Below are 26527 nucleotides of genomic sequence, written 5' to 3'. Positions count from 1 at the left end.
AAACGTTTTTATTGCATCATCTTCAGTGGTGATAAACATTTTAAATTAATCAATAACAAACAGCGAATGCGGTTGTTAATGGGGCTCCATTAACAAGCGTATCTGTTCAGTATCTTAGATGTTTTCTAGCTGACCGATACCCATAGATTTACAGATATATTAATGTAGTCATCGCGAGATAACAGCTGCGGTAAGCGTGCGTAGCAACCGCTGTTGTCCACCTACTTGCAAAGAGCAGCAAAATTTCGACCAATCGGATTCAATCATGTGCCCTTTCCACCAATGGGGCTCGTCCTGGGCGTGTCCTCACGATGTCGTGTTCCGTGTGGAAAGTTTACCGGCTCGGGTGCAAAGTTTCAGCCGTCTGCAAACGAGAGCTCGTCGGCAAAGGTTTCTGGAATATGCTGGTGTCGATGACGGTGTGTTCACACGGCTGTTAAAGATCGTCAGACGGATTCATTTTGTCTTTGGTGGTTTTCAGAAGTAGCCGAGTGATGCTGCCGTCGCTGGATAACAGCAGCGTGTGAAGACTCTGTTAGCATCGATCGCATTGTCTCAGGGAGCTCGCTAGCTTAACGTAAGTCGTTAGCTCGGAGCTGTTACACACCGGAGAGCTAGCTAGCTGGTGTCCTAGTGAGCTCGTGAGAAGACACAGGAAAACGTTATTAAACGTTAACTCGAAACTTGACTCAACGAAGGACCGTGAGGAAAGGAAAATGACTTGCGAGCCTAACCGTGCCCGGCTGCTATGCATGCTCTCATTGACTTTTGGGTTTTTCATTGTGGAGGTGGTGGTCAGCCGATTGACTTCATCTCTATCTATGCTGTCGGACTCCTTTCATATGCTGTCGGACGTCATAGCGCTGGTCGTTGCTTTGGTCGCGGTGCGTTTCGCCGAGAAAACCCACTCCACCAACAAAAACACCTTCGGGTGGATCCGGGCGGAAGTGATGGGGGCTCTGGTCAACGCCGTCTTCCTCACGGCGCTGTGTTTCACCATCGTCCTGGAGGCTATCGAGCGGTTCACTGAGCCCCACGAGATCGAGAGTCCGCTGGTGGTCGCAGGGGTCGGCGCCGCGGGGCTCCTGGTCAACCTGCTCGGGCTCTGCTTGTTCCACGGGCACGCCGGCGGAGGCCACGGACACTCCCATGGAGGTCACTCTCATGGAAATAAGCACAAGAAGGGTAAAGCCGGCAAGTGCCAGAAGGCTGGGAATGGGTCCTCAGGGGAGGAGACCAACAACTTAGTGGGAAATCACAACAGCCCTGGTGATGCAAGACCTAGAAATGGTAAGTAGGGACAGTATTCAGTAGTGTTTGTGCTTGAAAGTATTGACTCTAACCTGAATTTTCTTTTCTGTGTCAAAGTGTGTAATTTCAGTTTAAAGTATATAGTACTTGTCATTATTAGGTGCCCCAAACCCTGAGTCCAGCCCCATTGTGCCCCACATTGAAGCTGACAGCATGTACCAGACTTTGTATCCATTGTTAGCAGTCCAGATTGCGTAACAGTACATGCGTATATCTCCAGTGTACCCCGAGGACACCCAGTGTGAGAAACTAATCCTTATTGTTTCGTCTCTGACAGTGACATTTAGACAGATGTGTCTGTAGTCAGATATGTATTGGTTTGTTATTCTATCCTTGGAAACGTGGCCACCCTCAGTGACATAAACGGGGGAAAGGTCGGGTTTCAAGCTTTGTAATACTCCCTACTATCAGATGGCTTCTAAATTAAGATATCCAGAAACTTCTCACAGACTCAGCCAATAAGTTCCCGTTTTTGACAAGTTGAAACTTGTAAGTGTGTCTTGTGCCTTACTCTTTACTTGCACTTTATCAGACCTGGACCTGCAAGCACTACCAAAAACAACTCATCATTTTGTCTGTAAGCTGTTGTCAGTTGAGTTTGATGTCTTATTGTTGACAGTGATAACGGACCACCCCCAAAAAACTTATTTGGGCTTGCCGCTGGTTATTCTATCAGATCACCCATCCTCCTCCTCCTCCCTCAAGGGTTAAACCCATACAGAAGACCATTTCTACCCCACACTGTAGGGCCCTGCCAGTTTCAATAAGTGGAGGCTACCCCCCCACTCCTCTGTGCACTGATGGCTGTTACTAGGTCATATATCAGTGTAACCGTGGAGTCGACAGCCACAGCCACACCATTAGCCGCTGATGAATGACCCAGCGGCATCCTGGGATGGAGGAGAGCAGCCATTGCTCAGGTGCCATTCCCTCAGAGTTGCGCACGCTACCACGGCTTCTGCAATTACTAATTGAACATGTCTGATGTGAATTACTGCAGAATGTTTTGCAGCGTTTAGGATCCCACCTGCTGGGAGTTTTCTCTTCTATAGTCCAGCATGGCTGTCTGGTATGTTTCTGTTGTTTGTAGCCCTGAGCAGTTTCACCACAGACTCTGTTATTCGTTATCTTTCATAGTAAAAGCTGGAGCATTGTTAGCACGAACAAAGTTCACTAATATGTCAACTGAATTGACTGAATTTAAATTGCGCTTCGACACCCTCCTCTCAACTCTGAATGGAGCAGATCCAACATGTGTCACCTGATGTCAACGCAGGCTGAGTTGTGGCTTCTTTGTGTCATATGTCATACTGACCTGTGCTTTGGTCCCAAATGATGTAACAGAGCAATAAAGCAACTGGCTGCCACTGATAGCATCTTCTGGGAATCTCCTTATGGCTGGTGGCTAGTTTGTTGCAGCTTTGTTTTGGCACCATAATGAGCTTATTATCGGGGGGTTGGGGAGAGGGTGGGGGCATCCCCCCTGTTAGCTAAATGACTGTAGTTTTTCTGATACCAATAACAGTATCGAAAATGTCTCGGACACTGCCGAAAATGCTGAATCGGTCATTGACAAGTATGTGAGTCTATGCACCGATGAAGTACTGAGTAATTTATGAATAAATGTAAGTAGATTTATACCCAAATATAAGAGGAATTGAGTTCTTGTGAATAACCTAGCAGTAGCTGATAGCAAAATGTCGCCTATTTGGCATATTTTACACTGGTAAATCCCACCGGTGAAAAGGCAACATGTATACTATGCAAGGCTTTAGTTTCGTGGGGTGGCACTAGTGATGTCAGTCCTAACATCAGCAATTTTATAAAGCATTTGAAGACGGAACACATGTATTTGCTTCTGTTTTACAGATGGTTTAATTTGAGCCATGCCATAAAACAATGATAGAAATCAGTCTACATCCATGATACAGGACTAGCAGTATTCCGTCTTTTTTATTTTATTTTTGTTTTGTAACACTGTAGTATGGGATTTGTACTTGGGATTGACTGAAATGCAAGTTCAGGTATCAGGGAGGAAAAATGCTCAACCCCCCCTTGTTAACCTGCCATCCCCCCTTTTCGTCCCCCCTGTTAAGAATTAACAAATTGCCTCCTGCTTATTGTTGTTTTCTCGCTGTAAAAGCAATATTTGTATGTTTGTCACAGTCTCAGAACTGTGTCTGTATCTATTTTGATTGCTGTAGTATCTCAGAGTCAAAGTACAGCTGATTATTAAAGCTTGTTTCATGTTCCGGTAAATTAAAGTTACCTTTGTTTTTATCTCCAGAAATCAGTTGTAAAGACAGCACAGAGGTGCAGATGAATGGCGTCACCCCCTACGAGGAGATGGACCATGATCACGACTCGTCGGCACAGCTCAACATGCGCGGGGTCTTCCTGCACGTGTTGGGTGACGCCCTTGGCTCTGTCATCGTGGTGGTCAATGCTGTAATATTCACCTTTGTGTGGCAGCCCTGCATAAAAGGCGAGGCATGTGTGAACCCATGTATCAACAGCCACACCACGGATCACCACCATGTCAATCACACACTGATCGACCTGCTGGAAGGCCCCACTATGTCGGCCATAAAGAGTGCTGGCCCCTGCTGGGTCCTCTACCTGGATCCCACCCTCTGCATCATCATGGTCTGTATCCTGCTGTATACTACTTACCCGCTGCTCAAAGAGTCAGCGCTCATCCTGCTGCAGACTGTGCCCAAGCAGATCAACATGCACCGGCTCAATGAGCGGCTACTAAGTCTAGATGGCGTCCTGGCCATCCACGAGCTGCACATCTGGCAGCTGGCTGGCAGTCGCATCATCGCAACGGCGCACATCAAGTGCCACGACCCCACATCTTACATGGAGGTGGCCAAGCGCATCAAGGACTTCTTCCACGACGAGGGCATCCACGCCACCACCATCCAGCCTGAGTTTGTCACGTTCAGCTCAGAGTCTCGAGACTCCCTCTGCGAGCTCTCCTGTCGGACTCAGTGCGCTCCCAAGCTGTGCTGTGGCTCCGCGGACAAACACGCGGACAAACAAAACGCTGATAAGAAGGCCGGCACTGACTGCAGGGCCGCTGCTGCCTCAGCCCTGGAGGTGATTAGTGAGACCCCAGAGCAGGCTGCAGGCGTTCAGGTGCTCCCTCGGTCAGAGGCTGCGGTTACCATCACTAGGGAGGTGGAGTCGTCTCTGTGAGATGGAGGGGATGGAGCGAAACCAAGGAGAAGCTGGAAAATCACCACATAAGGCTAAAATCATCATGGACACTGTAATCGTTCTGACCCGTGGCTCTGTCTGGCTGAAACAACCACCCCAACCTCCCCCTCTGTGTTCATGCATTTGAGCCATTTCTTTTCATCTTCCCTCTCTCTGTATACCCATCCCACCCCCTCCCTCCCTTCCAGCCTCCCCTCTGCCACCCGTCCTCTCTCTTGTTGTCTGTTGCCCTGGCAGTGTGGTGGCGATGCATGTTGGGGTTCACTGACCTTATCAGCGCGAGCGAGGCCTGCATGTGTGTCCCTCATTAGCACCGTGTTGTGATGTGTCATCTCGTCCCATGGTGTTTCTGTGCCAAAGCTTCTCACTGCAGGACTAAAGGGATCTGAGTGACGTCCTCTCCTCAAAAAAAAGGACACAAACACAACACATGCAAGTCAGAGCACACATCACTAGGTTCTGTTGTTTAGCCTTGGACCTGTTGGCAAGGAGTCTACCTTTTTTTTTTTTTTGTTATTTTGCGTAGGCTTTGAGCAGATCTATTTTCTTACCCTCTGGCCCCACATGGAAGAGTATTGTATTGCATAATAATTTAATTATTTAAGTTATTAGAAATGATCTATTTCTCTCTGTAGATGCTGTTTGTAATATTTAGTTTGGATGATAGAAACATTTTTTGCAAATTTTCTGTCTTGAGTTTTTCAACAGACTATCTATGCTGTAGTCAGTTTTTTTCAAATGTGACGTTTTATAACGATTTTATTTCTCAAGACTTTTCTCTGGCCTTGACTTTTACTTGCAGTCATTAGTTGGATACAGAAGCCGTATCGACACCTCTCTCACCTTGCCTTTTAAACACAAACACCTGCTGTGGGGTATAGCACTAAGTATAGTAGACACAGTGTAACTGAACCTCTTGCATTGGCACAGTCACCTAATTAAATGTTCATTCATAAATTTGATGCCTTGCAAGCCAGAGAGTGGGGTCTGTCGTGAAGAACTGAGCACTGTACGCCGTTAATGAAACACTATCCTCTGTATGAATCTGTACTGGAAAGCTTTCAGATGATGGCTGTTTATTCTCATTGAAAATCCTCATGAATGTGTTCGGCACCGTGTCACAAACCATGCTGAGGGAGTTTTTTATATTTCAAGGATGTTCTACTATTTGCATGACCAAACTGAGACCTGGTGTTCGACATTCAGGAGCTCGACCAAGAGCTCAAGTTGCTGCTTACCAGTACCTGCTGGTATCCCCCAACATTACTCATAACTGTGTAGGGAATGACTCATCCTATAGCTTTTCTGTCCGCCGCCTCGGGCAGCTGAGCAGGCTGTGTTTGCTGAATTGAAGTCCATATGGTGGCCTTTTAAATTGACACATTTTTCCTTCATCACCACGGATATCGTTTAAAGGTGACCTATCGATGTGTTTTCAGATTTCCACTCCTGAGTAAATGTGTATGCAATATAGAAATATGTGCTGGGAAATGTATTTTGATGCGTTCCTTCATTTGTAATGTTCGGTCACTTTTATTCAGTGTCTTTTAAGACTTGAGCTCTATGTGCAAAATTGAAAACAAAAGTGTTTTTTTAATTTTAGATATGACATGTCAACTGATGTGTTTTTGATATACTATATATCTTATATATCTACAGTACCTGTCCAGTGTGTCATTGTGAAATAAAAAACAATATATGGCTGTTTGGTACAGTTGATGAGCCCAAATTTGTCCTTTGCCTTATTCTTACTTTTTTTAACGTTCTTAGGCAAAATATGTGCTGTTTTTTTTTTTAAAAAATAGAATTTAAAGACACATCTGGGTATGTGTCTGTACACATCTGTATCCAGGGACCCATTGTGTCATAATCTGTCTATGGCTGTAGGATAGGATATTTGGAGTTACAATTAGCAGCTATTCACTGTTTATTTTGCATTAATTCATCCCCCCCAAAAATACCGTGGCTATTAATTATGTACAATTTGTTATTTTCAAGAAGCTTTTTAAAGCTGCCGTGTCATGTTCTAAAGACCTGAGGTCCTCTGAAGGGTCAGAGGGTAACTACTCCTTTATATACAGATGTGCTGGACCATGTAGTGTCTTGTATGTTAGAAATTAAGTTCTGAAATCAACCCCTAAAAGAGACAGGAAGCCAATGGCGAGAAACTGAAACTGGGGCAACCTGCAATCTATTTCGTTTTTGAGTGATTCAAGGCACTAGTTTCTAACGGTGTCGATCCAAACTGTGATCTGAAGTTGACTTTTGCCTATTAAATCCACTTTAGCTGAAGAAGTGTGAAGGAAAGTGGAGATTTAGTTGTGAAGAAGCAGAGGGTGTGAGGAGGTCATCATAACTTATTTCACTTCCTACGTTCCAGTTTCCTGTAAAAGTGCAACAGAAATTAAGATACATAATTTTCTCTGTTGCAGCTTACGTACTGCTTTGTAAAACACGTCTAGTGAGCAAATATGGGAACTCAGAATAAATAGGCAGAGGTGAAAGAAGTTCAAGTTAAAGTAGTGATACTCCATTAGAAGTAGTCCTACACTAAAAACGTCACTCAAGGAAAAGCACCTAAGTATTATCGGCAAAGTTTTGGCATAGTGTTGTATATATCACAGTATTTTTGTTGTATTTGTGTACTTCTTTATTGTCACCTGACTAATCTACAAAATCCCTTGATCTTGTATTTGTGTCAATAAATGAGTTAAACCTAAAAATTATTTTGCAGTGAAGGAAAAAATATCAACCTGTCATTAATTTAACACTCTAAAACTTGAGCAAATTGGCTTGATTTCTTTTGAAAAGTTGAAGAAGGCAACGAGCAACGAAAGAGGAAATTAGGGGAAAATTAAATACGAAAATTAGTGAAAAAAAAAAAGAAAGAATTAAAGTTAAAAACAAACTAACAAGGAAATAACCTGGAAAGAGTGCTTAAAAATTACAATAATTCTGAAACACATTTTAAAATATAATGATAATTATTACTATAAATATAGTTTTTTTTCCTAACTTAATCACAATTCTACTTATTTTTTTGCAGTTTGTGGGACATTTCTTACCAAGTTGCCCATGTTTTTGAAAGAAATCGCACCAATTTGCTCAAAGTTTAACGTTTAAATTACGAGAAGTGTCTGAAAGCAGCATAAGTAAAATGATGACGCTCCTGGTTTCAAAGGGTTAAACCAACTTGTATTTTAAAAAATCAAGAAATTAGTTTCTATATCATGAAATAAGACAGTATAATGTACCGCTAGCCCCACTACAATTATGAAAAAGTTGAGTTTAAGAAATTATTTAAACAAGATTTGCGCTGAAAATAGGTTAAAATATTCCTACTACATTAAGGGCTCAATTCCTGGGAAGTTTTTTTCTCTGAAGAATGCATCATATTTTAGAGGCAAAATAATCTGCTTAATGCACAATGTACCTACAGATAAATGTAGTGGAGTTCAAAGTAAAAAAAATAGTGGAGTAGAAATGTAAAGTAACATAAAATGGATCTTAAATATTGACTTACCTACAGTACATAAGTAAATAGTTACTTTCCACCTCTGTGGGATTGTGGGAAGTTACCATGACAAACATAATAGTATTAATATGAGTTTTAAGGTATCTTTTTACTGTGTGTTGATAAGTGATAGTCTGCCTCCCAAACTTGCAGAGGGAGTTTAAATCTAATTGTCACTGAAACCACATGAACAAACAGACAGTATGTAACGCCACACACATGTTGATGTGTAAGACCAGCCGGATGTTTGTGGCTCATGTCCTCTGTCCGACAACGAAACCTCAGCCTATCTAAACAGTAATGATGGTTAGAGGTAAACCTGAAGCGTGAGTGAGTTGAGGAGTGTCATACTGCAATTATATAAGTCCATAATGACAGCGTTTCACAACTCTTCTCCGTGGTGTGTAGATGCAGATACTGGAAGCTGAATGTGTGGCTGAGAGATCAGTGTGGCTGCTGACTGTGTGGCCGATGGAGCAGCCGCCGACAGCCTGACGGGACTTATGTAAGAGGCCCCAGGGGCATTCCAAAGGCAACAAGCACGGGGTTCTACCCAGCATTCCTCAGTGCTGCCGGGACGCTCTCTCCTTAGCCTCTGTCGCTTTTCATGTGGACAGAAAGAGGGTCAGGCGTGGGGCAGCGCTCTCTGTGTGCTCTTTGTTAAAGTCAGGTGTTCTTTGCACCTTTGCTGCAGCTCATTGTATGCAGGCAGTAAAGTGGGTCTGTGTGCATCCACTGCTGACCCAAGTGTGTACCACTCATCGATTATTGACCCTGGCTGCTAGAAATTAGAAATGCAAAAGCCCGTAAACTGTTATCATGCAGTTCCGTGTGTGGTTTGTTTGTCGAAGCCGTGTTCCCGTAGCTCTGCCTTGCCTTCAGTACCCAGGTTGGGCAGCTCATCAGTCAAGACAGGTAGAGAGAAGAGGTCATTAGCAGGCTGTTGTATGTGGTGCTACTATGGCTACGGCAGCAGATTGAAATGAAGATTCCCCACCAGATCACCCATGACCATACCTCAAGTCCATGTTTGAAGTTTGTGAGATGAAGAATGATTCGTATTGTTTTGAATGTTTACCGCCCACGTGCTTCATCACGGCCTGCAAAAAAATGCCATCCAACCTGAGAAAGCGTGTCAAGGTGTGTAAACATTGGCTTAGTTCCAGATGAATAATTTAAACAAAGTTGTCTTTGTTTGTAGTTGTTGCAGTTTTTGTGCTATGTTTGGTCAAAGGACTGTTTATGGACTTGCCCGCAAAGTTGTCATGCACTGTTAGAAATGTTTCTACTCAATGTTTTCACTGTTGCCTTGAGATAAACACACTACTTTGAAAACTTAGGTTTTTTTAACAGCAAGTGCTCTAGTACTTAAACTCAACTAATTATTTGACTCAGCAACTTTCACTTGTATTTGAGTAATATTTGACCAGGAGTATCTATAGCTTGACTCACGTAATAAAGTCGTGTACTTTGTGCATCACTGCCACTGATAACAGCAACGGTTAAAGGAAAGTGACACTAAGCCCAGGATGCGGCAACGGGCCCCTTACAAAATGGTGTCCTGATGAACTTGTTTTGGTGATTTGCATGTGGGGAGGCCAGCACTGTCATTAAAATGGCTTCACAAAAGAATACAAAACAATCAGTCGTATGTCAATGTGTGATTCAACTTTTAGTGATAAAAAAGAGCTCAAGATGATTTGCTGACTGTAGGTGGCTCTAGCATGTCATTTAACAACTAGTGAAGTGGAACAGATTGGTACATGTCTGAAGTCAGTGTCACTGGGGCATGCCGCTGCCAGAGATAAAAAGATGTGGCAAATCAACTCCAACTGGCAGTGTCCCAAAATTTACAACACCGGGCATGAAAAGTCATGTGAGACGGAGTTTGGGCTATTCCAAGGTGTGTTCACAAGTTGGTTTATTTGTTGTTGACCTTTACAGCAATTCACAGAAAGCACAAAGCATGAAGGCATTATTACACATATCAAATACTCACCAAAATGTGCCATTTTCAGCATTATAGTTGTTAGCTAGGAGATTTTAATTGTCGTTTCCTGTGGTGAAGGGGATTTAGAAATGGTTATATGCAGATAACGGAAGGAAGTGAGAATGCTGGCTGAAATTAGCACCCCAATCCACCCCTAACCCTACATGACTTGCCCACCATACCTACACATCAGTTCACTCCTTGGACTGAAAGCGTAAGTCCCACAAAACTGCTAGGTTAGCGGATGGCTAGCTATTAAGTATTAAGTTAAAATAGAGGCGGCTAAGGGGAGGGTAAGGGTAATGGGAAGACTACATCTTGTTACTCATGCTAATGCAAAGTTAGCAACTAAAGGCGGTTAAGGTGAGGATAAGGTTAATGTGAAGGCTACATCTTGTTACTCATGCTAATGCAAAGTTAGCAACTAAAGGCGGTTAAGGTGAGGATAAGGTTAATGTGAAGGCTACATCTTGTTACTTAAGTTAATTCTAAGTGAGCAATTAGCTAATGTTAGCTATAAAGAATGACATTAAAAAGAGGCCGTGGTTAAGGTTTGTTTCTTATGCTAATACTAAGTTAGCGATTAGCTACCATTAGCTATGAAGAATTATGTTAAATTAGAAGTGGTTAAGGTTAGGATAAAGGTAATGGAAAGGCTACATCTTGTTACTCATGCTAATGCTAAGTTAGCAATTAGCTACCATTAGCTATGAAAAAATACATTAAAATAGAGGTGGTTAAGTTTATAATAAGAGTAATGTTAAGGCTACACCTCGTTACTTATGCTTATGCTAAGTTAGCGATTAGTCAACATTAGCTATGTAGTATTACATTAAAAGAGAGGTAGTTAAGGTTAGGATAAGGGTAGTGGGGAGGGTCACATATCATTACTTACAAAGTGAACCATGTCTTAAAGTATTATGAATTTTAAATTGGATTATTGCGACATTTTGTCTCATATCACTACAGTGTAGCATTGCAGGGTTCACATGACCACTACGTTGGTGGGTTTGTCTTGTACTAGTGGTGGACGCGGTTTGTAGGAGCTTATCATGTACGCCACAAATGGATTTTGTCTGCAGCTCTTCATGTCTCCCCCAGTGGCAGGCCTACAGCCACAGTCTACATCTGGTGAGTCAGACTAATGTGGCTTTGACTAATTCTTCGCTCTAAACAGTTGCCCGGCAACCAGCCGAGGTTCCAGTAAGTAGCTAGGCCTAATGGTTCCAGCCAAGAAACGGTCTGGCGCATAAACTGCTGTAAAACGTTTTTACACCTTCATAAACAAACAAGATTTAAGGTGTTAATTAGTCAGCGTTAGAGGTGCTGGTAGGATGATTCTGTTACCTGCGGACAGAGCCAGGTCAGCTGTTTCACCCTGTTTCATGTCTTTAAAGTAAGCTAAGCTAAGCAAATTCTATCATGGCTGTAGCTTTTTATTTAATGTACTGTCATGACGGTGATATATCTACAGTAATCTCTCATCTAAAACTCTGCCAGAAAGCAAATAAACACAAAAATGTTAAAAACTATTACTTTAATATTATTTTATCTGGATGGACCTAACAGATAAAAGTGTCGTCAGATTTTGCTGCGACAGTTGGACAGCCGGGAAGCCTCCATGACAGTAAAAGACCATATAACTGACAATGCACCAAGCCGATGTACTGGTCTAACCCCACTGTGTGTGTGTGTCTGTGTGTCTGTGTGGATGCACTGAGCCATCTGTCTCCCTGGCTTTGTCCCTGGGATTTTCAAACAGGGTGAGCAGGACATGAGGCTTCACGGGGGGGGATTGGGATGAACACTGGACTTGAGGGTGAGAGGCCACTCTGCTGCTAAATAGATTCACCTTTGCTAGCACAGCATTTGTACACACAATGCCCCAAAAGAGGCATCCTGATGATATGTGAAGCTGAGCCACAGTACGTGCTTCTCACGTGTAACCCAGTTATCTATCTCTCTGAAAAATAGTCGTCAGGAGATCTTGTCATGAGATATAACGTGATCATTAGTGAGCTTTGGAAGTGCTGGATCAATTTTGTTGCCTTCACACAGAGCTAGGCTAGCTGTTTCTTCCTGTTTCCAGTCTTTTTGCTAAGCTAATCTAATCGGCTGTATACTTACTGTGCAAATATAAAAGGTATCAATATTTTTATCCAACTCTTGGGAAAAAAGACAGAAGGCTTATCTCCCAAAATGTCAAACTACTGCTTTAAAGAAGCTCAAAATATCGGAAACTTCTGAAGGCCGCACAGTATAATTTATTATCATTGTGTAATGTCTGCAACTGTGTGAAGATTGGTGGTTTGATCCCCTGTTCCTCCAATCTGCATGTCATTATTCTTGGACAAGATGCTGAACCCCATCAGTGTGTGAATGTTCACTGTTGCTCTCTCGGGGTGTGGTGGCAGGCGGAAAAGAGTGATGATAGTCAGTAGAATTAAGTGTCTAGATAAGCCAGGGCTACTGTTGAACCCCACAAGAAGGCCATGTCTATTGTGTTGTGGTGAAGACGGCAATAAAGCCATTGTTGTGAATGGCCATCGCCATCCAGTTAAATTAAATAATTTCAACAGAAATAAGCACTGTCTTTTAACATTATTTTCAGTTTTGGGGATAATATACTTTATAATCTATTGATTTAATTTGAATGCTAAAATAAAATGCATGAAAATAAATATAGTGAACTACAGTATGTATGAAATGGGGTGATTTCAGACACAGTTTGTCTGTTGTCCTGTTTAAAAGGGGGAGTGAAACAGTGACAGTGAGTGCTGCAGCTGCATCAGTGACCTCTGAGCTTTGTTTAAGAGAGAGAGAGAGTCCACTGTGTCGTATAGTCCCATTTATAGATGACAAACTGGGGTTTCACTGCTGCTGAGGTCAATTCACTCTCACTGCTGTCAGTACAGGAGCCTAAACTCTTACATTGATCTAAACCAACACCACAACCAAATGTAGGCTAGTTCAAACATGTTGGAATGTGTTTTAGTTTGGATTTCTCTTGGTGTATATTATGTAATATGTTACTGTCAGATTGACACGTGACTGGGAGCTTTGAGGTCTGACCAAATGCTGGCTGGTCCTTTTCAGGTTTTCTTTCAGCGAAACAAATAGAGAAATACTGAACTGAAACACGGACTCGTGGGCCCAAAAGCAGAACTCTGACCTTTTAACCATCTAACGTGGAAAAAGCTCCACTGGACAATCTGGTTTTGTGTGCGTCAATCGGTGTGTAGGCTGAAAACATGAACTGATGTCTCAGATTATTTTAATGGATTTAAATGAGGACGAGGCACAAAGCTTGTTTCACTTCCTTTGTGCTGCACGTTCTCAACAGTACTTTCATTTCCGTTATTCAGTGTGGGGCTCTTTATTTCTCCACAGTAGAGTGGCTCTATGGACGGCAATCGGGCAACAACTATTAATTGAGTGGCCAGTTTTTGTTTTTGTTTTTTACAGGTGTTCATGTTCACCAGAGGACGAATGAATAAATGAAATGTCTCAGTGACTATTGAATGCATTGTCATAAATTCGAGTACAAAAATGAATGTCCTTTTCAAGATGAATTACAATAACCTTGGTAATCCATGCATGATTACTAAATACCTGCAAAACTACCGATATTCCCATCAGCTTCAGCTGTACAAGGGAAACCTGAGGCAGTAGAGTAATGAGTAGGCTACATAGTTTAAAACAGGGAGATCCAAATTCCTGGCTCACAGAGTGAAAAATCGAGAATTTCCCCGGACTTTCCTACAGGACCGTCCTCTCCCACACTCCTCTCAGAGACCTTAATCTGACCACATGGCAGTTTGTCGCCACAAAAGACCTATCCGTCTCTGAGAGAGAGAGATTAGGAGGGCTGGAATGTTAACCAGCTCTCTGGTGATGGTAATGATGATGATCAGCGATGGGGAAGTCCTCAAATCCTTTATGTAACTAAAATAGAAACACCATTATGGAGCCTTACTCCAATGCAAGTACATTTTAAAGACTTTGTTAAAGGTCCAGTGTGAAGGTTTTAGGGGGATTTATTGGCAGAAATGGAAAATGATATTCAACTGTTTTCATTAGTTTATAATCACCTGAAAATAAGAATAGTGTTTTCATGTCCGTAGAATGAGGCATATCTATATACAGAGAAGGTCCTTTTCCACAGAGTCCTCCATTTTGTTCTACAGTAGTCCAGAACAGACAAACCAAACCAAACACTAGCTCACCAATCACCAGAAGAAATGTTGGCACTTCTGCAAACCATGAATATGATAGATTATGTTGCGGATACACTGAAATGTTATGTTGAAAGTCTATGTTTCAACAATGCTGTAGTTAACATGTGGTTAGGCACAAAAACCACTTGTTTAGGAAAAGATCATATTTTGGCTTAAAAAACCCAGTTGTGGGGCACAATCCCCGCTGGAAAAATGGCAATGTCTCAGTAAAAAACAACCACTTTTTCATGGCACCACCCCCAGTGGAAAAATAGCAATGGGTCACTAACAACACCAACAATTGTTGTCTAAAAAGCCACTAGAAACACAACCAATACTGTTGCTTGATGGTCTCAGACAGTGGTATGCAGTTGGGTGCAATGTAATCTATTCATGGTTTGCAGAAACATACAATGCTGACATTTTCTTCTAGTGACTGGGCTGACTGGCTCTAGATAGGCACATTTGCATTTTTGCACTTTTGCATATTTGTGTTTTTGCATCAACCACTGTTTTCCAAGTTTCAGCTGGTTACAATCTGCAACATCACAGCTAGATACCACTATATCCTACACACTAGACCTTTAAGTAGAAATCAGCAATTATCACCATCAAAATGTGTCAGTTTAGAACAGTTAAATGAACCATATTGTTCCTGTAGATGTTAAAGCGCCAGTCAGTAAAACTTGGAGGGTGTAAAAACTATGTGGGTATTGTAAAACTATAATACAGGAAGCTTAATACACTTTAGCTGGAGCTATATTTTTAATGAACACACTGGGTAGCATGGGAACAAGGCAAACAGTACACTCACGAGAACAAGCGAGATATCCTAGTCTCATAGGTTTCACTGCAAACTGCGTTACCGTATAACACTTAACTGGCAGTAGTCCTTGCGGTATGTTCAACACAGGTGACATGAGGCGACGCAACAGTCCCTTATATGTCAGGCCCAGACAAACCAAACTGACACCAAAGAACTAGTGGGCACCAAGCCTGACTGTTGCACCAACTCACATCACCTGTGTCTCAGCCAAGAAATTGCACTTGAACACACCTCAAAGAGTCCAGCCAATGGCCAACTAGCATGTACATTCTGTGCCTGTGTGAGAGGAAATAACTCTCTACACCAGCAGGCGGCAGTAGTCTACTGGTATATTCATCATTTGAAAACAAGAAACTGGATGACCGACAGGACAGACTCAAGACGCTAGTTAGCACATTAACAACACAACCCAATGTTGAAAGAACAAAGCATATTTACTGTGTGCTAGGGAAGGATAAGACAAATAACTCAGAACTCTTTCTGTGTTAAAGAGCTCACTGGCTAAAAAAATAATTTACCTCATATAACAAGTCTGTTACGATCTAATGCCCTCTTGACTTTAGCCATTTGTTTACTTTCCTCACTTCTCTACCCACCCAAATCATCTCTACCCACCCAAATCAAAGACATGCATACATACTCCACCTTCACTGCACACTTAGAAACCTGGTTTGCTGACAACTACACCTGCACACACTAGACTGGATTGGACATGACGTATGTGTTGCATGTAACATGATCATAGTGATAGATGTTGCCCATCTGTTTTTGTGATTAAATGTGCTACTTCTGAGTTGTGAACATCGTGATGTGCTGCATGTGACTGTATGTGCTGTTGATGTTGCTGGGAATGCTCTGGGACATGTATGGTTGGGCATGCTGCCTGCGTATGTACATGTGATTTTATGTACCACCGGTGTGTTGTGTTTTAGTGAGTGCATTGATGCTGCTTTTTCAGCCCTGCATGTTCTGCACTGCTTCTGTATTGTATTTTAGTATTGATGTTATAACTGTATTGTATTTGTATTTTAGGTTGCCTATCATCATCTGGCCGGGGACTACAGCTGGAAATTAGCCACCTCGGCTAAAGCTGCCCTATTTACTGTTTTTTTTTGCTACAGTCAATTAATGGGGATTGTCCATTAAACTATAAACTAAACTAAACTAAACTTATGTTTTCTTCTCATGCACTGAGCTGAACTGAATCAGAGTGATTTTACTCACTGCTGGCTCTGACGCTGATCCAATACGCTGAATTGGCAAAAAAACAAAACAGCGGACAGGGCCAACTACTGCGGACAATGCAGGACATACTGCAAAACCTAGGGCAACAGATGCTCATCGAAGGCCCGATATTGACCAATGGCCGACTGTTTGCTTGGTGTGTTGTGAGATGTATTATAGATGCAGTGAGGAGCATGGAAAATAATGCTTTTAATGCAGTGGATTAAAAACAGAACATTGCCCAAAAAAAAAAAAAAAAAATCAGCAACTTTACAAGTACCTCAATGGAATTTAGTGGGTCTGGCTTATTAAATGTCAACCTCTCATGATGCTGGTGGTCTGCTTTACTTTATTCTCCAAAGCAAACTTCAGTCACGATGGGGGAGGACGTGTATTAATGTTGTGGTTTCCTCTCTGTGTGATAAAAAAAAACAAAACAAGTGACAATCAAACCTTGTCACTGTGAATGAGTCATGGTGTCAGGGGAAAAAGACTTTGGGTTAATGTTTCACTGATCTGGCCGTACTGTACTGTCACTCACCAACCTCTCAGACTTTGATCACGGAATTTAATGGGTTCACCGAGCAATAATCAATTCCTTGCTGATAAAAGGAGTGCTAACAACTCCAGAAGAGAGGAGAGAAGATCAACACCAAACACGCTCACTCTCTCCCCCTCTATGATTGTGCAATCTGCACACAGTAAAGATAAAAGGCATCTTGTAACGGCCGTTATCAGCTGACTGAGCACTCAGAGTGTAAGGAGGACGGCAGCAGCTCATCACGTTAAAGACCACACAAAGACAGAGGAAGGTTAAATATTATCAGTATGGTTACATATGTAAGTGTGACTGATTTTTTTTACAGGATTTTGCTGAATAATTTGTGTCTTTGTTCATCACCTTTTTGTTTAACAAAGTAGAAAGCGTCCAGGATGCCCCAAAAATGACACAAGCATTTGTGAAAATGTTCAAATCTTTGGGTGATTATCACTCAAGATATTATTTATATAGCAGTTCATGGATGTGAGAAATATTGATTGATACAAGTGAAAGTCCAGCATTTAATCTTATGTAAGTACATAAGTATTATTGACAAGCAGGATTCCAGGGTCATGTACCTAGTTACGCTCCACCTCGTCTCTTCTGACTCAGCTCAAACTCAAGAACAGATTGTCCACCAGTCTTTCTCAGTCTTTACTTGAGATTAACGTTGGGGTCAGGGCCTCTCACTGGGTCCCAAGACAATCTTAAAATCCATCAGTTATCAGTCTGACCATGATTTAGCCTCTGTGGACAATGGCCAATATGCTGGTGGTTCCAGTGTTGTCAGCAAATATCCAGGTAACAGATATCTGTCTGGGCCAAGGCTTCCTCTACTGCGCACCAGCAAGGTATTCTGATTAGCAACTTGAGAAACCCCATTCTGGTTTCTCAAGTTGCTAATCAGAATACCTAGCTAGTTGGAGTCTCGAGGCGACGTCTATGACCGGAAGTAAAAAAGGCTAAATTGTGTCAGCCAATGTGGACGGCTGTGGCTCAGAGGTAGAGCGGGTCGTCCACCAATCGAAAAATCAGCGGTTCAATCCCGGGCTCCTCCAGGCTGCATGTCAAAGTATCCTTGAATTTGACACCGTGCCCTAGTAGCAAGTGAGTGTCACTCTCTGTCCACAATGATTATGTTATAATACACATATTTACATACATATTAATATACACTTCTGGTACCTCATGTAAATAGACTTGTGAAACAATCCAGTCATAGCCGTTGCCTCTAGAATCCAACTCCATTCTGGTTTCTCAGGTTGCTAATCGGAATACTGAGCTGGCGCATGGTAGATAAAGTCTTGGCCCAAATGGATATCCGTTACCTGGATATCTACTGACACCACTGAAACCTGCAGCATATTGGCTGTTGTCCACAGGATAAATCTGAGATTGCATTTTGGCTAATGCGTTCCACCTCCTTTATTTTCCACTTGGACTGTTTACCTGCCGCTCAAACAGGATCTGGCAGCACTACTTGGAAAACGAAAACCAGCATGCCTCTGATACCAAAATCTAGTCCCGTTGCCTACAGACTGTCTGCATACATTTGCAGATATTAACTTTTACATTGCACACAGGATTAAAATATTTGTATTTATATGTACTGAACAAAAATTTAAATACAATACTTTTGTTTTTGCTCCCGTTTTACACAGTCATGCTCAATAGATATATTTCTCCCGAATCTGGGTCACAAATTTGTTACAGTTAGTTTAGTGAGCACTTCTCCTTTTCAAAGTTGGATGTGGAGGTTCTGAAGTTGTTTTGTAAGGCTGGTTGGATGTACTGCCAAATTCTCAGAAAGAACTTTGGAGACGTCTTATTGTCGTGAAATGAACATTCAGTTCATGGGTTTGTCATCCCATGATGACATTCCTGCAGTCAAGTCTGGTCTAATACTGAAGTAGTTGAAATCCGGCGCTTGGGCAGTGACTTGCAGCATCAGCAACCAATGAAAAAAGGCGTCTTTTAATGTAGGCATAATACGCAGCCAGTTGCCTTTATAGTTTAACGGTGCCCGGCAGCGTCAGGGAGAAACACAGAGGGACAAGGACAAAAAATTAAAACTGCAAAAGTCCAAGTCGGGAAGGTGAGAGGAGTGGTGGATGGGTCCAACAAACCATGACTTTCACCCGAGAAAGCAGTGTTTGCATGTCATAAGCCCAAACCCTGTTATTTTTTCCTAAACCCATCCACGTGTTTTTGTTGTTGAAGGAACAAAAACGTCAATTCACGGTGTTGTACCAACGTAGTGTGTTTATTTTGAAAGAGACTGTATGTAAACGTTAAATTCCCTGTAAAAAAACGGAAGTGCATTTTGAAAGAAGACAATGCATGTACTTTAGGCGTGGTGTCCCAGAATTTCAACAACCAACGCACCCAGGGTACCTTGCAAGTCATATGTGGAAGTGGAAACCAAACGTCAATATGTGATGAGGTTGGAGTGACAATGTGTTGTGCAGTCAGCATGCCAATGCTTCCCCAAAACTTGCGACATCTGTAGCATTGTGTTGTGTCATCAAACTGCACATTTTAGAGTGTTTTTTTATTGTGACCATTGCGAGGCACATCTGTTTAGTACTGATGCTGCTTAATCAGCAGCCTGATATGCCACACCTGTCAGGTGGATGGATTATCCTGAAAAAGAAGCACTCACTAGCACAGATTTTAACAAATTTGCGACCAAAACCAAAAAAAGTCTATCTGTTGAGCGCATACAAAAAGTCTTAACTTAAACCTTTGAAAATGGGTGCAAAAATTAAAGTGTTTATTATGTAACGGTGGGGTTTTAATATGTGCCTTCTAGGAACTCCTTCTTTACCGTAAAAACACATGCGGCAGATGTTGGTCAATGCTCAATCAATACAGTAAAGTGCGTAATGATTAGGAAATGGATTAAAAAACTGGTTCAATTAGTAAATAAAAAGAATACTAACAAAAACACTTAACGAACAAGAGAAAAATCAATGACCTGATAAATAAAATTATTGTATAATATATTTAATAATTATATAATGACAATTATTTCATATTGCTGTGTATTATAGTGATACTGATTTGTTGCTCAGACCAGATCAGTGACTTCTCAGCTGTGATGCGTGTCGTCGTACGTAATCATCAGTTAATTTGGGCTGTTACACAATGTGTTTGCTGCTCTTCCTCTCAGCGATGTCCTCCTCCTCCGGCTCACAGATTTTTATGGCTCACATTTATCTTTGGAAACAAACAAATGCTGCTGTTGCACATATCTTATCCCTTCCCACACACACACACACACACACACGCGCGCGCATTATCACAAGGACGTGTGTGATGACTGTCAGGAGGAATTCTGTGAAAACAGCCGACTCACTGCTGAGAAGACGCTCCCTCTGAACCAACACAGCACATAACAGACTTATCTGGTTTTGATATGTTCCCCTCCTACACAGATACACACACACATTTGTATCACCCTCTGTATAACATATCCAGGTTGTCGTCATATTATCTGAATCACAGTTTGACAGTTTTACACTTTCTGTCCACACTAAAGCTGCACAGATTGAAATGTTAGTTTGTTGGTCCTCTACTTTGGTCCAGACTGAAATATCTCAACAACAATACTGAGCATTCCCATGAAATTTTACACAGACATTCATATTCCCGAGAGAATTAAACCTACTGACTTTGATGATCTTGTAACTTTTCCTCTGGCACCACCAACAGGTTGAGGTTTCTAGTTTTTATTTAAATGTCCAAACAACTGATGCACAATTTGCTGACATTCAGTGCAGATATTTATGTATCCCTTAGGATTCATTATAATCATTTTGGTTAATCCAGCATCATTGTGCCAAAACTTTAATGTCTCCAATCATATGACCTACAAACTGATGACATGATCATCCTCAGCTGCACTATGTGTTTAGTGCTGATTAGCAAAGGTTAACATGCTAGCATGCTAAAACTAAGATGTCTGCTAAAAAACCCTCATGTTAAAATTGTCTTTGATAGCATGTTAGCATACTGACGTCAGCATTTAGACTGACATAAGTGGCTGTTACCCACCTACTGTGATCTCATCACACAGTAGAGCAGGTTTTATCTTTACATAGAGGGAATGGTTGGCGCTATGCCACAGTCAATATACTGAGTTTTGCATTAGAGTGCCCCAGGGATGACATTTTTCTGTAGGCTGATGCGGAAGTTAGCATTGCGCTGGTTCTCCTCACAGGGCCGTACGTAGGATTTTTTAATCGTGGTGCACATGGGGGGAGTCAGAAATTTTTTGTCAATTATATATCAAAAGCCTTCAATCTGGTGTACTTTGACAGCCAAATTAAGAGACTACATCTATAAAGAACTACACACATCATATTAGATTAATCCCATCTTATCATGTTTCTCTTCCCACTTCATACTATAGCGAAATTGCCTTTCACCAAACTTTGTTTGTGGGTATTTATAATTATGTTTGAACCACTTATTCTTTAGCAGGTGAAACGAGTGTGTTTGTGGACCCAAATGCAGTACCAGGCTCGCAGGAACAGTTGGTAATGACTTTTATTAGCACCACAGCAAACACGGAATGCAGCAGGCAGAATAAACACAGAATAGAGTTCGTTCTTCGGGCAAGTTGCCCTCACACAGTCTCTGAGGCTCAGATGAGGGAAAGAGAAGCGGCCGTGATCAGCCACGGAACCGAAGGGAAGCTCCAGAGCCCCCGGTTCCACACAGTTCAAAACTCTTTCGGAGAGAGGGGAAGAGATGAAGCTTACGGCAGCCAAAGGTGGCGAGGCAGACGCTCCGTAGCCAGAAGAGCCGTCAGCGAAGGCAGAAGCACCGTTGAGGAGCAGGCAGGAGGGTAGACGAGGCCGGGCGGAGGAGTCGAGACCAGACGAGCAGGCAGAAACCAGAGACGCTGAAGCAAAGCACGAGGTCGGGGACAGAAGGCAGGTGAGTTTACCGGGAGGCAGACGAGGAGAGCAGGTCGGGGACAGGCAGAGTTGGCACCGGGAGATCAGGCAGGAGAAGCGCTGGAGAGTCTCGCATAATGCTAAAGAACAATCTGGCAGTGAGTGAAGGTGCTGGAGGCTTATATGCAAGGCTGGTAGATGAGCTGCAGCTGTGTAGACAGGTGAGCAGAGTTGGGCTGATGAGGTGGGCGTGGCTGGCAGGTAGAGTGAAGCAGAGGGAGGAGGAGTGGAAAAACACTGCAGCAGAGTGGCAGGAGAGGACTGAGAGACAGGGATTGTGACAGAACCCCCCCCTCAAGGGACGGCTCCTGACGTCCCAAACAGTTCCAGAGGAGCCGGGTGGGTGGCGGGGGCCTGGAGGAGGGCTAAAATTCCTCAGAGGCCTCTGTCCCAGTCTCTTCATGCTCGAGGCCGGTCCCGCATCCTCCTCCTCAGACCCAGATGCCTCAGATGCAGGAGGAGACCGAAGGTCAGTGTTGGGGCCCCTTGTGCCGAGGTGATGTTGGAGGGCTGGTCAGGGTGTTGGCGATGGAACTCCCTGATGAGCCGTGCGTCCAGGATCTGACGGGCCGGAACCCATGACCGCTCCTCCGGACCGTACCCCTCCCAGTCGACGAGGTACTGCAGGCCCCTTCCCCGGCGACGAGAGCGGAGCAAGCGGTGCACCGTGTAAGCAGGGTCCCCATCGATGATGCGAGGCGGTGGGGGTGGCCGGGAGGCGGGCTGCAGGTGGCTCTCCCGACACGGCTTTAGCTTGGAGACATGGAAGGTGGGATGAATCCGCATGGAACGGGGCAACTTGAGTCGAACAGCCACTGGGTTTATCACCCTCTCGATGGGGAATGGACCGATGAATTTGGGGCCCAACTTCCTCGACTCCACCCTCAGAGGCAGGTCCCGGGTAGAAAGCCACACCTTCTGTCCCACCTGATAAGGGGGGGCCTGGGAGCGGTGACGGTTGGCGGCTGTTGAGTATCTGTCGGCGGCCCGTAGAAGTGCAGCCCTGGCCTGTGTCCAGGTCCGGCGGCAGCGGCGGATGAAGGCCTCCACTGAGGGACAGACGGTCTCTTTCTCTTGAGCAGAAAACAGGGGAGGCTGAAAGCCGTAAGCGCACTGGAAAGGGGAGAGTCCAGTAGCGGAGCTGATGAGGGTGTTGTGGGCGTACTCCACCCACAGCAGTTGCGAGGACCAGGAGGCAGGGTGCCTGGAGACCATGCAGCGGAGCGCCGTTTCCATTTCTTGATTCATCCTTTCTGACTGACCATTAGACTGGGGATGAAATCCAGACGTCAGGCTGGTGGAGGCCCCCAGGAGACGGCAGCAGTCCCTCCAGAAGGTAGAGGTGAACTGGGGGCCTCGATCGGAGACCACATCAGATGGGAGGCCGTGAATCCTGAACACGTGTTGCAGAATCAGTTCAGCAGTCTCTTTGGCGATGGAAGCTTGGGCAGGGGCACGAAATGAGCCATTTTACTGAAGCGGTCCACAATAGTCAAATGGCGGTGTGGCCCCTGACAGCGGCAGTCCAGTGACAAAGTCCAAAGAGATGTGGGACCAGGGCGGTGAGGCACAGGCAGGGGTTGCAGGTGGCCGGCGGGGGCCTGCCGAGGAGCCTTGTTCTGGTTGCAGATTGGGCATGCGTTAACAAAGTCTCTGGTGTCCTCATCCAGTAGCCCACCAGAACCGCCGTTGCAGGACCTCCTTAGTGCGGAGGATCCCGGATGGCAGGTGAGCCGGGAGTCGTGGGCCCACTGCAGAACCTCCGTCCTAAACTCCTGCGGGACGAATAGGCGGTCTTGGGGGCAGGAGCTGGGCCCGGGCTGGTCCTCCAAAGCAGCTCTAACTCGCTCCTCCACCCCCCAGGTGAGAGCGGCCATCAGACGAGAAGTGGGGAGGATGTTGTCAGGGCTGGGGGAGTCCTCTTCCCCGACCATGAACTGATGGGACAGGGCGTCAGGTTTGATGTTGCGGGAGCCTGGACGGTAGGAGAGAGTGAAGTTGAATCTGGCGAAGAAGAGGGCCCACCGGGCTTGACGAGAGTTCAGCCTCTTGGCCGAGCGGATGTACTCCAGATTCTTGTGGTCAGTCCAGAAGAAAGGGGTCTTGGTTCCTCCAACCAATGGCGCCACTCCTCCAGTGCCAGCTTCACCGCCAACAGTTCTCGATTCCCGATGTCGTAATTTCTTTCAGCTGGGGACAGACGCCGGGAGAAAAAGGCGCAGGGGTGTAGTTTCTGGTCCTGGCAGCATGTTGGGAGAGACGGCCCCACCCCACATCCGAGGCGTCGACTTCTCCGACGAACTGTCTCTCGGGGTCAGGGATCAGGAGAATGGGGGCTGCGGTGACCCGCCCCTTCAGGTGCAAGAACGCCTCCTCGGCGGCCGAGGTCCACCTGAAAGGGACCTTGGAGGAGGTGAGGGCGGTGAGAGGTGCTGCCACCGTGCTGTAGCCCCGGATGAACCTCCTATAGAAGTTGGCGAACCCCAGGAATCGTTGCAGCTGTTTGCGGGAATCAGGACGGGCCAGGAGGTGACAGCTGATACCTTGACGGGTCCATCTCCATGCGGTCCCGGCCTATGATGTACCCAGGAAGGAGACAGAGGGGCGTGGAACTCGCACTTCTCCGCCTTGACGAACAGGGAGTTCTCCAGCAGTCGCTGCAACACTGTCTGGACGTGATGAATGTGTTCTTGCTTGGAGCGGAGAAGATGAGAATATCGTCTAGGTAGACGAACACGAACTTATTGAGCATGTCTCTCACGCACATCATTGATGAGGGCTTGGAACACAGCAGGGGCATTGGTGAGGCCCAAAGGCATCACCAGGTACTCGTAATGTCCAGTAGGGGTGTTGAAGGCCGTCTTCCACTCATCCCCTCACGGATCCGGACCAGATGGTATGCGCTATGGAGGTCCAACTTAGTGAAGATGGTGGCCCCTTGGAGCAGCTCGAAGGCTGAGGCGATGAGGGGGAGAGGGTAGCGGTTCTTCACCGTGATGTCGTTGAGCCCTCTGTAGTCGATGCAGGGCCTTAATGTCCCGTCCTTCTTGTCGACGAAGAAGAACCCCGCTCCGGCAGGTGAAGAGGAGGGTCGGATGATCCCGGCGGCCAGGGCGTCATTTATGTAGGTCTCCATGGCTTCCCTTTCAGGTGCGGACAGGGAGTAGAGGCGGCCCTTGGGAGGGACGGAGCCGGGAAGGAGGTCGATGGCACAGTCGTAGGGCCGATGAGGGGGCAGAGAGGTGGCCCTAGCCTTGCTAAACACCTCCCGGAAGTCGTGGTAGTCAGGGGGCACCATGGAGAGGTCTGAGGTGGAACGGGAGCTGGCCGGTGGCGTGGATGCCACTGCTGGTCTGAGGCAGATCTGTTGACAGGAGGGGCTCCATCCCAGGATGGACCCCGTGGACCAGTCTATGTGGGGGTTATGGCGGCGAAGCCAGGGGTAGCCAAGAATCAGGGGAAGGTTGGGAGATCTCAGAATGTGAAACTGAATAGTCTCTGATGTGTGCCGGACAGAAGCATCGAGATGGGAGTGGTTTGATGAGTGACAGTTCCCAGGAGATGACCGTCCAGGGAACTGGCTGGCACGGGGATGAGGAGAGGACCTAATGAGGTCCAGCTGGCGGGCGAGCTCCTCGTCGATCAGGCTGACGTCCGCCCCGAGTCGATGAATGTGGCGAGGTGTGGGGCCCCTGGCAGCAAAAGCTGGACGTGGAACAGAGGTCTTGGGTCGGGGCAGAGTTCTGGGAACCGGCTCAGCAGAATGCCCTCTTTACTGCTGAGCCCTCCCTTTTGCTGGACACCGGGAAACAAAATGGCCGGCCTGGCCACAGTAGAGGCAGAGATTTCCCCGGCGTCGTCGCTCTCGCTCCTCCGGCGTTAGGCTGGTCCGCCCCACCTGCATGGGCTCCGCCCCTCCATGTATGGGTTCAGGAGGTGGGACAGGAGGGGCTGGGAGTCGACGTTGACGGAAGGATGGCCGGTGATCCCCTCCCTCGTGGCGTTGTTCCCTCCTCCTTGTCTGAATCCGCCTGTCCAGCCTCGTGGTCAACTCGATGAGTCCGTCCAGGGAACTGGGGAGGTCGAATGAAACCAGCTCATCCTTCACGTACGGAGCCAGCCCGTTGAGGAAAGCGTCACATTGGGCGGCAGCGTTCCAATCACTGAGACGAGCCCGGGTCCTGAAGTCAATGGCGTAGTCAGCAACTGTCCGATCCCCCTGCCTCTGGCTCATGAGACCCCCTGTAGCATCAGGACCCAGGGAAACAGGACCAAAAACCTTACAGCTCCTCTGAGAAGGCCTGGAAAGAGGCGCAGGCTGGTGTGCCTCTCTCCCACTCTGCCGTTCCCCACAGACGTGCTCTTCCAGTGAGGTGGTTGATGGTGAAGGCGACTCTAGCCCCCTCTGTGGCGAAGGTATGAGGTTGCAGGGCGAACAGAATGGAACAGTTTGTCAGGAAAGGGTTGCAGCCCTCAGGGTCCCCTGCGTAGCGTTCTGGCGCCCCCACCCGGGGCTCGGGTGCAGTGCTAGAGGACGGCCCCGGGGTCGGAGCAGGAGGGGCTGGAGCCGCAGCAGGAACGGCGTGTTGTGTCATGGCGGCCGCCATCTGTTGCACCTGGGCGGCTAGCGAGGTTAGCGCTCGTTCCAGAGCAGACGCCGACTGACGAGCCTCCGCCGCGTTGGAGGCTAACAGAGCCTCATGCTGCTGGAGCATGCC

General features: G+C 45.5%; 1 protein-coding gene across 1 annotated transcript; it reads left to right on the top strand.

The window, feature by feature from the left end:
- The first annotated feature begins 224 nt into the window (after window positions 1–224).
- slc30a1a (solute carrier family 30 member 1a) lies at window positions 225–6262 on the top strand. The gene is made up of 2 exons (XM_049590354.1): window positions 225–1290; window positions 3599–6262. The coding sequence occupies exons 1-2, from the start codon at window positions 717–719 to the stop codon at window positions 4510–4512; spliced, it is 1488 nt and encodes a 495-aa protein (XP_049446311.1). The 5' UTR covers window positions 225–716; the 3' UTR covers window positions 4513–6262.
- The last annotated feature ends 20265 nt before the right edge of the window (window positions 6263–26527 follow it).

Source organism: Epinephelus fuscoguttatus, linkage group LG11 (assembly GCF_011397635.1).
Source record: "Epinephelus fuscoguttatus linkage group LG11, E.fuscoguttatus.final_Chr_v1".
Classification (NCBI taxonomy): Eukaryota; Metazoa; Chordata; class Actinopteri; order Perciformes; family Serranidae; genus Epinephelus; species Epinephelus fuscoguttatus.
This window is presented reverse-complemented; position numbering and strand designations above follow the sequence as displayed.

Coding starts and splice junctions, on each gene's coding strand:
- slc30a1a (XM_049590354.1), top strand. CDS start 717: ATGACTTGCGAGCCTAACCGTGCCCGGCTGCTATGCATGCTCTCATTG. Junction 1,291..3,598: donor TGATGCAAGACCTAGAAATG/GTAAGTAGGGAC, acceptor TTTTATCTCCAG/AAATCAGTTGTAAAGACAGC.